Genomic DNA, 12,986 nt, shown 5'->3' on the forward strand with positions numbered 1-12,986 from the left:
ATTGTGTTTCCGCCGCATGCATATGCTGACTTCAAGCCATTTCAGTAATTTAATTTCCTCTTTTGTTTTATTCTTAATGTTGCTTCTGAAGAGTTCCTCATTGAGTGTTAATGTATAGCCTTATCTACTAATGCTTTCTCTCTTTTTTTCTAATTGAGGTGAAATTTACCTTAGCATAAAATTAACCATTTTAAAGTGAACAATTAATGGGTATTTAGTGCATTAACAATGTTGTATAATCACCACCTTATCCGGTTCCCAAAAGGAAACTCTCTACTCATTAAGCAGTTACTCAACCCTTCCCCGCCCAGCCTCTGGCACCCACCATTCTCTATGAATTCACCTATTCTGGAAATTTCATATAAATGGAATCATACAATATGTAATCTTTTGTGTTTGGCTTCTGTCATTTAGCATGTTTTTGAGGTTCATCCATGTTGTACCATATATCGATACTTCATTCATTTTTAGGGCTGAATAATATTCCATTGTATGTATATTCCATTTGGATTGTTCCTACCTCCTAATCTCTTTTTATAGTTTTAAATTGACTTAAAGCTTTCCTTTGGTGAATCCACTGTGTGCATATGTTCCAAGTAAAGAAACATTTTTTATGCCAGTGTTCATTTCGTCAGTATCATCGTTTGAACAAAGTGACATGAAAGAAGAGAGACGGCATGTGTTGCTGCAGTCATTAACTGTGTGTTTAATACGTAAATTGGGGGCTTTGATTATGAGTGTTCTGAATGCCAAGCATAGGCATTCCTGTATATCACGTGCAGGCAGTTGTCTTCCCGTTGACCTGCTTCAGGATTCCAGTTGATGAAATTAGCCCAGTAACCCTGACACCCACCTTCCACTCCCAAGAGGAGGAAGGAGGAGTGATAGTGTCCAAAATAGGGACTCTCCACCACCTTCACAACTGATCACTTCACCATTGCTTCTTTCCAAGGGTCGGGCAGGGAGTCTCTAGGGCTCTCATGGCCCCCGTGTGTCTCTCTGCTTTAGTGCTTACCAGTAAATTATCTGGCACTGTCTGTCTCCCCTACTAGACTGTCAGTACTTCAGAGACAGAGACTGTCTTTCACATCTGTGTGTCCACTGTGCATGCCACATACAAGGTGCACAATAAATATTTGAACATTGATGTGTGAAAGATATCCTCTAAAGTGCAATTTCCTAAACTTTTTTCTGTGTCACTTAGAAGGAAATATGTCTTTCATCTTAGTCCAGTGCACATTTACACACACGTTGTTTATACTTATGTATGTATGTATGTATCACAGAATAATACTTAGCCATTTTAGCTGTCATACTCTGATGCTTTCTATAGTCGCCTGTTTTATTTTCTCAAGCATGTTAATCACAACCTTCTTAATCAAGTTCATAAATTTCTAACGGGTCATAACCCATAATTTGAAAGACTACTGTAAGTTTTAGCTTGAGTTTGCAGCATCTCCTCCTCAAACTCCTTTCTCAGGAATACTTCATGAGCCCGCACCACACAGTCAGCCGCTTGTTACTATCACAGGCAAACCTTCCTCCCCGAATTACGTACAAGTCAGTAAATTGCAGGTTCAAATAACAGAGTCCAAGTTTAGAGGGAAGACTGACTTAGGGACTTCTTTGGGTCTGGCTTAATGAGATGTGCCTAGTATAGAATGTTTGATGAATGCTAGGTCTTGTTCCCTCTTTGATCTTTCCTCAGCTGGTCTTCTTCCTTCGGCCTTGGAAGTTTGCCTTTTCTCTTTAGTTCTGTCTTCCAGCCTCCAGTCCTTAATTTGTTTATGTTCAAAGAGTTTGCTTTACTTCCCTAGGTGAATGAAATCCTATCTCGTTCTTCAGTCTGGAGTGCCTTCAAAGATCAGAAACATGATTTGTTTATTTCTGAGTCCCAAACAGCAGGATACCTCACAGGTAAACCACACCTAATTGGTTACCCTAAGACATACAGCAGAAGCCACTGAGACCTTCCTTTTGCCGTGACTAGACTGAAAATAGCATTTAGAGGGTTTTCTTAGGCTACCAGCTACCTGTTTTGAAGGTGCTGTGGGCATGCAGTAGACCTCTGATTTTAGCCCTAAAGAGCGTGTGGATTGCTCTTGTGTTGAATGTGTGTTGACTGAAACATGGACTCTGCTGTTTTGATCCAATTCATTAATGGTGTCATAGGTTATGTTTGGAGCATGGCTGTTTTAAATGTTTATCGTAAATATGTAAAAAGAGTGGAGAAATATCTACTCAGAAATACTGGTATCAGAAACATGATAGCGTCATTCTATTTCTTTCAAAATAACAGCTTGACATTCCAAATATGTATACTCATGTGAAATATTTTTCTTCTAAGTTTCCAGTGATTAGTCTGTAGTTTTGCCACATACTTAGGGTTTGTCCTCTCTTGAGAAGGAGATACATGTGTACCATAAAGGAAAGGATGTTTTACTGCTTAGGAATCAAAAGATAATACACTTTTGAAGCTCAGGACAATTGTCCATTTGATATACTAATTGCCTAATAACTTTAGAATACTTGTTTTCATATTGGTTTCTGTTTAAAAAGAAAGTCACAGTATTCTGTTGTTGTGTGCTGAAAATGAAATATTGTCTCTGGTATAAAAATTTCAGTTTGAAATTCACCTTAAGAATATGAGGTGGTTCTTATCGTCTGCCTGAAATTATAGTATATAAAAAAATGTCAGCCCTGCTTCCTCCTCTAACCAGAGATGATTTAGGTAAATGGAAAGAAAAAGATTACTACACAGTGTTTCTCAGACCAGTGTAATTGTTTTAATAATCCTGACTGCTAGTATAGAAATCTATAAATTGTGAAGACTAAATTTTGAATATTCAAAAATAGGGACTTTGGAGAAAGTTTTGCTTGGTTTTAATTTTAGACTTGGTCGTGACACTACTGGTTTTTTCCCATTGTGAGTACTTTAATATTAATTCACTAAAATTTATAAACAGAGCCCTAATATTTATAAACCTGTGGTGCTTTGGCTGCTGGTCGTGTGTGTACATTACGAGCAGAGTGCTGTAGATTTCCCTGCTAACTTTTCCATCCCATGTGCTAAGATATCTGTGGAGAGACATACCTAGAATATGGTCTTAGTCTATTCCATATCTCTCTTAAATTTGGGGTAAAGCTGTAGCTTCTAAGTGTGTTCTTGTAGGCACACTAAAAACTTTTCCTATTTAGACCCTTTTTCCAGAAGTTTACATAATACCGCATTACATTCATTATTTCATATATAGGATATTATGATTCGAAAATCTGCCTTATTTTTTTTTAGCAAAGAGTAAACTTATTTAAAATTTGACCCTGAAGAATAGTAAGATGTAGATTATAAGCTTTGCTGCAAAGCCGTCTTTTAACTCTGTGTGTTCTCCATTGTACTTAGCGTTTGTTGACTTGACTTGATGGAGTCAAAGACTGCAGGTGGTCCTGACTTACTAGCGGGCTGTGGGCCAGAAGGTCTGGGGTTAGAATACAGGAGAGAGAGGGATTTATCTTTAGAGACCTAGACTTTAGAAATCATTTTGGTCCTTACCCCCATCCAGATCCCCTAATAACTGTAGACAAAGTGCAGGGAGTAAAAAGGTTCCTGTCTGTGCCTTTCCTTTTACGTGAATCTCTGTGGTGGCTTTTGAATGAGGTATGAGAAGCAGCCATGATGAGCCGTAGCGGATGGAAGAGGGTTAGGGAACAACAAATTTTCTTCAGATTTCTTCACATCCTAGGGCCGGCTCAAGGGACAGAAAGAGACAGCAAGGTCCACACAACCAGTCGAGGGGGAGATGGTATAAATCCCAACCTGGAAAGGCCCTGGTGTTACTGTGGCAATTCTGAAGGCTGTTGCTGAAGCCTGCAGGCACGTCGCTTTGGGACAGTCTGGACTAGCTCTGAGCCATGTTGGCCCTGAAATTGTACAATTCTTAGCACATCCATCTGGGATGTTCTTTTGTTGAGATGTTTTTATTCAGGAAGATTTAAGATTTTCCCATCGGCTCTAGTCTATCTTGTTTGAAAGGACTATTTGAAGAGTTAAAGTACTGCCATTTGAATTGATGTGTACTTATTGCGTGGGTTGACAGATGATTTTGTGTGTGTTAGAGCTTTTCCATTGATATATTGTGTGTCATGTGTTTGATAAAAGGGGCAGGCACTTCTAATAATGATAAAAGCCCATTATGTGGAACTCCATGGAATGTATACAGCGTTGTGTTGAATTGGAATTTTAAATTTATCCCACTCTAGCCTCAATCTTGAAAAGATTCAGATTGACCCAGTCCCTCTGTAACTGATTGGCAAATCAAATAAGGTACTGTGAGAACACGCATCACCAGCCTTTTCTTCTAACTGTACCTTTGGGTGAGTTTGGCAAGTCAGTGGATTTTGTTTAGGAGATGGGGAAAGATAAAGGAAAGTTAATTACTGTTTCAAAATAAGACAAGAATGACCGAAAATACATTTATGATTTTCTTCTACCTGACTTCTGAGTAAATGTTATTCAGTCACTTGTTCAGGATTTGGGATAAAAATTAAAATGTCTAGGCAGGATTACTCAGTATTGAGAAGTTAAGATGAGACTGCCTCAGATGAGACTGGCTCTCTGGCCTGGCATATTGTTTTGTTTTTATGATAAATCCTCATCTAAAAGTGCCTCAGTGGGATTTTACCCATGATGCAGATTAGCTGTAGTTGCTCCTTGTCCAGGGCCTTGGGTTGCTTAGCCATTTCTTAGATTCTAGAAGAGCTTGGTGCTAGCTCAAGGCCCTATACAAACAATTTCAGCAGTGAAAATTCTCAAATTACACCACCTAGAAAATCAGAGAGAGAAGGAGCAACAGGGAAAAGAAGAGAAGCACGCCAAGGTGAAAGATGCTTCTAGGAGCTGGAAGTGGAAGAGAAGAACTTTATATATATGTATGTATTTAATTAGAGGCATGTGGGATAGTTACTTGGGCTTCCTAAGATCATTAAAGGGAGAGAGGGTGCAGTTCTTGGGCCTCTCCTCAAACCAGGTCACTGGTTCTTTGCAGAGTTTTGTTTTTTCTTGTTATACTCACCCAAGACTATACAATGTGAGCAATGTTAGGAAACATTCCCGAAGGTCAATGTCAGTTTATTGTAAGACATTGACTGCTAAGGCAGGGCTTCCTTTTTTTATTTTCCCCACTGAGACTCTCATGTTCATTTTCATCAAAGCCCATGCTCCTTCCACTGTTCCATCATGGCAGCCAATTCTGTTTTGTGGAATTCTTTGTTAACTTTCCATCTTTCCTCATTTCTCTTAAGTGACAGCCTTGCGCGGTATTGCCACATGCCCCATTTCTGGCAGCCCCTTCTCTTTCCTCTCACTTTTCTCTGGAGAACACAACTGCTATATCCCATCCTAATGAGCAGACTTAACCTTCTGGCCCCTGGAAACCAGATGTATCCTCAAGGAGTGCGAGGGGTGTGAGTGAGACAGCGTCTCAGACTTGGTTTACAGAAATATCCAGAAATTGATTTGTCTTTCCCAAATTTTAGAGGCAAATGGTGGGGCTAGAATTTGGTCTATTCTGGATGATCCTTCTAGGCTTATCATTTCACAATTTAGATTTAGCCTAGAGGTTCCCAAACTTTCTCAGTTCACAATACCTTTAATATCTTAGTGATTTTTTTTCCATCTACCCCAAGGCAAAAAGAAATACCTAATAGTTAAGTTTATTAAGTAGTTATGTCCAAACAACTTGAAAGTAGTTGTTTGTATGGTGTCCAACAGATGTCTCTGTGTTTCTCAAATTTAAAATATCCAGCCATGCCCCTGTGAATTTGCCCCAGGGTGCCTCAGCACACAGTTTGAGAACTGCAGCCTTAGCCTGTTTTCTGTATGTAGCATTCATGATTGGGTCTCATAATCTACTTGTGTGATACGAACCAAGTTGAGCCCACAATTAGAAATGCTCAGGAACTATACCAGTCTGGAGTGGTTAGGGGTTTATTCTTAAGGGTTACGTCTTTGGTGAGACCTGCTTGATAGTTCCCTTGTAATCTTGCTGCTGCCTAAGGTTTCAAAGAGTGAGAGGTTGGTGGGAAGTGATGTAACAGTGCGGTGCTATCGCTCTGAACCGCTTTGTCTTTTTTGAGCAGTCTGTGGAGGGCCCGGTGTCCTGATTGGTGGAAGACAGGGGTTGATAGCTGCAGGCCCACGCTGCCTTAAAAAGTGAAAATCTTTTTTCTAAGTTTTATAATTTCAAAGTTCTGAGTGCCTGGGTGGTCTGGGTGGCATGCTACAGCTCCCGCAGGCTGAGTTGTCTCTGGCCATGTAATCACAACGCTAGATACTTTGTCTGCCAAGTAGTACGAACCATTTCCCATCCACGATACAAATGCTTGTAAGGTGAAAAACAAGGTGAATCTGAATTGTGCCCTTTGTGTCCTACATCAGTCCCTGTTATGCCTTAGCCTTCATCAAACTGCTCTGCTGTTTGCACTTCCTCACAGCTTCCCTTGCTGCTTATATTTCTTTTCTCCCCTCAGGTGTGTCTCCTTCCCTTCTAACTGGCAGCAGCCCCCTTCACCTCAGGAGCGGGCTTTAGATCCGCTCTGCCAGGCAGCTTGCTAACTTCTGTGTAGCTCTCTGAAGCAGGTAGAGAACCATTTTGCTAAATGCATGCCGCTTCCACTGCCTTTCTAGTCTTAACCCTTCGATGTTCCTTAGCTGTTTGCCATGTTCCCTAAATTTCAGCTAAAAATATTGCTCAGTATGCAGTATTATGCTACAGCGTCTCTTGCAAGTACTCTCTATAGTTTGTGCAGTGGTTCTGAGATGTAATTGACTGTCTCTGCAATGTTTGAGATAAACTGGAGGACTCAAGTCATTATATGCTCGAAAGACACAGCTTGATAAATGCTGGCATATATAGTATTTTCGTGCAATAGAGACTGTTAGAAGCAAGGAAAACATATAAAACTAAAATATTGATAGCTTTTCCCGTGGCATTCTTGTTTTGTTCTGTGACAGATGTCCAGAGCCTACCTTTTCTTTCTTAGAGACCTTGGTTTAGCAACCCTTGTTCATTTGGTGTCACTTGTTACAATAGCATTTCTTTGCACCAAATGAAAATAGGTTAACTTGAGTGTGGATAGAAGTGGTTTTTGTTGAGAGTTTGATCACGTATGACTTTGGATGGGCTGACCAAATAGAGAGTTTATTTCTTCTGTTTGTTCCCTGTTTGTTTTGTTTTTTTTGGTTTTTTTTTTTAATTTGACATAAATAAGTTTCCTTCCATGCCTAGGATTTTTCGAAAAATTGAACTTCCCACATGTGAGAAGGGAAAATTTTTCCATATTTCCACACCAGTGTTACTGTCCAGCATAAGTTTTGAAATAATTTTGACCTTTGTCATGTATTAAAGGCAAACCATGAAAATGGTGCTGAGTAGCTCTTTGTTAAAGTTTAATTGTACGTTTAGATATTCTAATAGATTATCAGTTACTTATGTTGGGGTCCTTGACCAGGTTCTGACATTTTTATAAAGGTCAGTGTTTTCACAGGACTGTTGTCTAGAAGGTATGTACTTTCCTCTCTGTTGCAGGACCTGGAGTTGCTGGCTACCTGACCGCAGGGACGTCCTCGTCAGTCATGTCTAACCTGCCGCCTCCCGTAGATCATGAGGCAGGTGACGTTGGCTTTCAGACTTGAAACGTTCATGAGAGACAATAAACGACGAAAGGCCAGTGCCCCGTCCACATTCCTCCAGCTGATACGTTGAAGCAAACTCTTACTGCCTTTCTCCTGGTTTCATGACAGTGTTATTCATTTTTCTATAAATATATTTTTATTTAGGAAAAAAGTCAGTGATTCTAATTGTATCACGTTATAAGAAAGCACTCTGTGGATCAACCTAAATGGGTACACAAGAATTTTTTTTTCTTGATGTATGTAAGCACATATTATTCCTTTATATCTGTTTACAAGACTGTGAATCAAAAAGACAAAACTCTCTTCCTAGTTTTTATAATGTTTTTTTGAATTAGTGTGACTGGTGTTGAACTATAGTCTACAGAAATTGGGCTAAGTCTCTTGTTCCTGGGAAGGGTATTTCCCTCTCCTGCATCGAGTCTCCATGGCTGTCCTCCTCCACCGTCGAACACTATTAGGTTTTGTCCCATACCTTTCACTGGTATCCTCTCCTCAATCATTAACCTTATGAGAGCTCACAGTACACATTGGTATGTATAGCTGGCTTTACCAAATTGAATGAAAAAGGAGCTTGTGCAAAAAAAATTGAAGAACGGATGTCAAGATGTTATGTAAGAGATTAGTGTAATTGTGAAATGTTCTATACATTATCAGATATATAAAGCTTTCTATATTGAATGTACATTATACAGATCATTCATATGTGTACATAAAATTTTAAAAATAAAGGGAATTGACTGCTTTGTTAATGAGATTTATTTGTTCTGGTTCAATTTTTCCCTTTGAAGACCTCATATATATTTATTTCTAAGAAAGATGTAGTGGTGGTAGTAGTAGTAAACAGACTTTACCTCATAGTCACAGCTTCTCAGACAGCTAGCTACGTTGCCTTATCTGATCAGTCCTAACTCCATTAGTACTTCACTTACGTCTGAATTTCCAGAAACAGATACCATCTCATTTATTTTCCATATCATATTCAGGAATGGGTCAGGCTGTTAGTAAATAATGTGTGTGACATTAATTCCAGTATTTTTAAGAGAAGAGAAATTTAAAGAGCGGAGGATATTTCAGATAACACAGATCTCAGCACATAGGTCTTCTAGTGTGATCATAAACTACAAGAAAAGAGAAACATGTGAAATGTATGCAAACACCTCTTGAATGAGGAAATTCTCACACCTCCAGGTTGCCTTTGAAAGCAATAACCAAGTTTATTCCACAGATGATGTGTAAGAAGAGATAGGAGTAAGTTTCCATTCTATCATAAATCACTAATTCAAAATTTTCCATCAGATTTATCATCTCTTAAAGATTATGGAGTAATACACTAAGTATTTTAATATTATAACTAAGGTTTTAATTTCTAGATAATACTTTGTCATAAAAATATGTTCACTAAAGGAGATTATAGCAGCTAACTTGGGAGTAGGTGTTTTAGGAGAACATAAATCAACACAGCAATGTATTTCATTTAAATACTAAGAGAAGAGGCCAGACCCATGGCCGGGTGCCTCAGTTCGCGCGCTCTGCTTTGGCGGTCCAGGGTTTTGCTGGTTCGGATCCTGGGCGTGGACGTGGCACCACTCATTGAGCCATGCTGGGACGGTGTCCCACGTGCCACAGCTAGGGGGACCCACGACTGGGATATACAACTATGTACTTGGGGGGATTTGGGGAGAAAAAGCAGAAAAAAAAAAAAGATTGGCAACGGTTGTTAGCCCAGGTGCCAGTCTTTAAGAAAAAAATAAACACTAAGAATATAAGTATTATGAACATTTACAATATTTAAAGCCCCATTTAAGTTAATCTATAATCGTTGATGTTTGAATACCAATAATAGCTAATATTTATTGAACACATATGTATATCAGGCGTCATATAAAGTGTAATACTTGCATAACCTCATTTAATCCTCAAAGCAAACCTATTGGCTTGATACTGATGTAATTCCCATCTTCCAGGTGAAGAACATGGGGCTCAGAAAGGCAAAGCAACTTATGGGAAGTCACACAACTAGTAAGTAACAAAATGAGAACTCAAAACTACTTTTACTTGAAACCAAAGTCTGTCTACTGAGCCACTATTCTAAGACAGTAGAGATCTCAAGCAGGTATATGTGACTAGGAAAACAGGGTTTCTTTTAAACGTTTCTCATTGTAAGCTAAAAAACGGATACAGAAAATCTCACTGAATGAATTAGTTTAATGAGTCATCATAAGGTAAATCACCCTTGCAGCTACCATCTAGGTCAAGAACTCTGCCAGCCTCTCCAGATGGCCCTCCATGTGCCCCCATCTAAATCACAGCCCCGCCTTCCCTCCAGAAGGGACCTCTTTTCTGACACTTGCTTGTGTTCCTTCGTAGTTTATCACCCAAGTGTACATCCCTAGACACTAGAGTTTGGTCTTGCTCTTTTTCTTTTTTAAATATGTCTTCGAGTCTTTTTTAATCTTCTGCCTCCTCCTCTGTTTGTTTCTTTTCCCTATAACTTGTCTGTTGAAGGCCCGGGACCATTTAACTTGTTGATTTCCTGTAGTCTGGAAGTTGCTGATCACACTTTCCTGTTGTAATCCAACTTGTTCCTCTGTCCTCTGGCTCTGGAGGCATCATCAGGCTCAGGTTCCATCCCTTTGGCAAGACTAGAGGGGTGCCGGGTTCTTCTGTCCGGAGGCACCTCACGTCCGTTGTCATGTGATATTAACAGCAAGGAGCCTGACTGTCTAGATCCATTTGTACATTGGGAGTTAGAAAATGCTGCTATTCTGACGCTCCTTCACTTATTAACTGAAATACTTCTATAAAGAAACACTTCCTTTTATCTGCTATTTGTTACCCAGTGGCATGTTTCATATGGAAAAGGCAGGATGAAGCCTTAGTTTATTCCCTTATCAGCTTTCAAGATAATGAATTTGTTCCCTGTCATCCTCTGAAGGTGACCAACTTGCTATATTTTTTACTAGCACCATTAACTGCAGTGGTTTTTAGTGTCATAGATTTAAACATATTGCATGTGTTCCAATTCTTTACAATTATCTTTATTGAAGTTGAAAATGTCCCATCTTTGGCCAGTGGAAGCTTCTTCAGTCTGGTTCCTGAGTCCTTTTTATGTTTATTTAAAATTTTTTTATTTTTATTTATTTATTTTTAATTTTTTAATGTAAAATACACATAAAATTTACTGATTTAACCATTTTTAAGGGTCCGGTTCAGTGTTACTGAATACATTCATAATGTTGTGCAACCATCACCACCATCCATCTCCAGAACTCTTTTCATCTTATAAAGTTGAAACTCTACCCACTTACCAATAACTCCCCAACCCCCTTCCCCTGGCAACCACCAGTCTACTTTGTCTCTTTTGATTTTGACTACTCTAAGTATCTTATATGGGTAGAATCACACAGTATTTATCTTTTTGTGACTGGCTTATTTCACTTAGCATAATGTCTTCAAGTTTCATCCATGTAGCATGTTAGAATTTCCTTCCTTTTTAAGGCTGAATAATATTCTATTGTATGTATACCACATTTTCTTTATACATTTGTTTATCGATAGACATTTAGGTTGTTTCCATGTTTTAGCTGCTCTGAATAGTGCTGCTATGAATAACAGTCCGACTCAGAAATGGGAAAGGACTTGAATAGACATTTCTCCAAAAGTATACGAATGGCTAATAAGCACATGAAAAGGTGCTCAGTCACTAATCATTAGGGAAGTGCAAATCAAAGCTACAGTGAGATACCACCTCACAGCCATTAGGATGGCTACTATAAAAAACCAAAATGAATGTTGCTGAGGATGTGGAGAAATTGGAACCCCGGTGAACTGTTGGTGGGAATACAGAACAGTATAGCTGCTGTGGAAAACAGTATGGTGGTGCCTCAAAAAAATTAAAAACAGGATTACCAAATGATCCAGCAATTCCACTTCTGGGTATATACCCAAAAGAATTGAAAGGGTCTTGAAGAGAGAATTGAAAATTGAGTCTTAATCTTTCGAGGTGGAGGCTTTATTTGAGATTTGTGCATGGGGCAGTTTGCCTTAGTCCTGAGATATACAAGTGAGACAGCATGAGCAGAGTAACAAGAAAGTAAATATCAGACATTTGGAGGGGTGGAGTTGTAAGGTATGGTTGGCATGCAGGACTACAGAGAGAGAAGCCAGCCCAAGACCCAGGGAGGGGCCAGCTGGACAGTGTCCTGAGTGCCAGGTGGAGGCATCGGCAACCAGGCCTAATTATGATTCAGGAATGAGATCTGTGTTTTAAGACAGCAGTGGGGTGGGATCGATTTTGTGTGTTCGTTGCAGGGAGGGTGGTCAGAGGTGGCAAAAGTCAAAGACATTGGTAACACACAGCCCATCTAAGGAGCAATGTAGGGGACGAACGCTGGAAACCGGCAAAGAGACCACTCTTGGGCCTCGTCTGTAAGTCAGAGGATTATCACTAGATAGTGAGCTCAAGAATCCTTTTGAGTCTGGAAATTCTGTGATCCCTTTCCTGATGCTCAAATTGTCCGTTGTTTGATGAAATGTCTCTAAATACCTAAGCTTTATTAGAATTTTGGGAAGAACAATTTGAAAAATATTGCTGATAAACTCGGTCTGTTTCTTGCAACCTACTGACAAGGAATTTCATCGTCTGCTGGAGTTTTTAGGCACATGTGGTCTGCTATATAATATAAGCACTTCCCTTTTAGTGGCCAGAGGACATGTGAGCAAGGAAGGCAAAGACTCCTTTGAGCTTGTTTCCTTATCTATAAAATAAGGTTGATAATTCTTAACCCATCCTTCACAGGGCTATTTTGGGGACTAAATCTGGCTCTGAAAGGACTCTGGGAACCGTGAGGTGTAACAGTAGTGGTAATAATGGTGAGCTGTGGAAGTCAGCAATTACCAACAGCAGTTTGTCTCATTATCTTTATCCTTGGGATCAGGAATAGGGTAAAACAAATTCCAAGGACATTTAGATCTACATAAAATGATTTGTTATTTATTAATTTTTAAAAATAGTCATATTGCTATGTCATCCCTAACTAACAAGTAATTATCTTGGCTCCAGAATCAGAGATGCCGTAATCTTTGAACAGCAAGACCATCTCTTGCCTACACACCAAAACGTCTTTTCTCTTGAGCAGCTTTCCAGCAGGCGAGCTCCAGGAGGCAAGACTCAGCTTAAGTGAGCTTCCACATCGGGAAAGATGCCTGGCCACTGAGCTGAATGAAGAGTTCCGTCCCAAAACTAAGCACAGACCATTTACACAGTCAAACAAGTCTCACTATAAAATGAAATGTA

General features: G+C 39.4%; 1 protein-coding gene across 2 annotated transcripts in view; it reads left to right on the top strand.

Moving 5' to 3' along the window:
* DNAJC13 (DnaJ heat shock protein family (Hsp40) member C13) overlaps window positions 1-8,444 on the top strand; it is a 110,566-nt gene extending 102,122 nt beyond the window's left edge. For both annotated transcript variants that reach the window (XM_046661274.1, XM_046661285.1), the window contains 2 exons: window positions 1,818-1,917; window positions 7,584-8,444. In XM_046661274.1, the coding sequence (XP_046517230.1) occupies window positions 1,818-1,917; window positions 7,584-7,690 (207 nt within the window). In that variant the 3' untranslated portion in view covers window positions 7,691-8,444. The remainder of the gene's footprint in view (window positions 1-1,817; window positions 1,918-7,583) is intronic.
* Window positions 8,445-12,986: the final 4,542 nt, after the last annotated feature.

The sequence above is a fragment of the Equus quagga genome, chromosome 1, assembly GCF_021613505.1.
Source record: "Equus quagga isolate Etosha38 chromosome 1, UCLA_HA_Equagga_1.0, whole genome shotgun sequence".
Taxonomy (NCBI): Eukaryota; Metazoa; Chordata; class Mammalia; order Perissodactyla; family Equidae; genus Equus; species Equus quagga.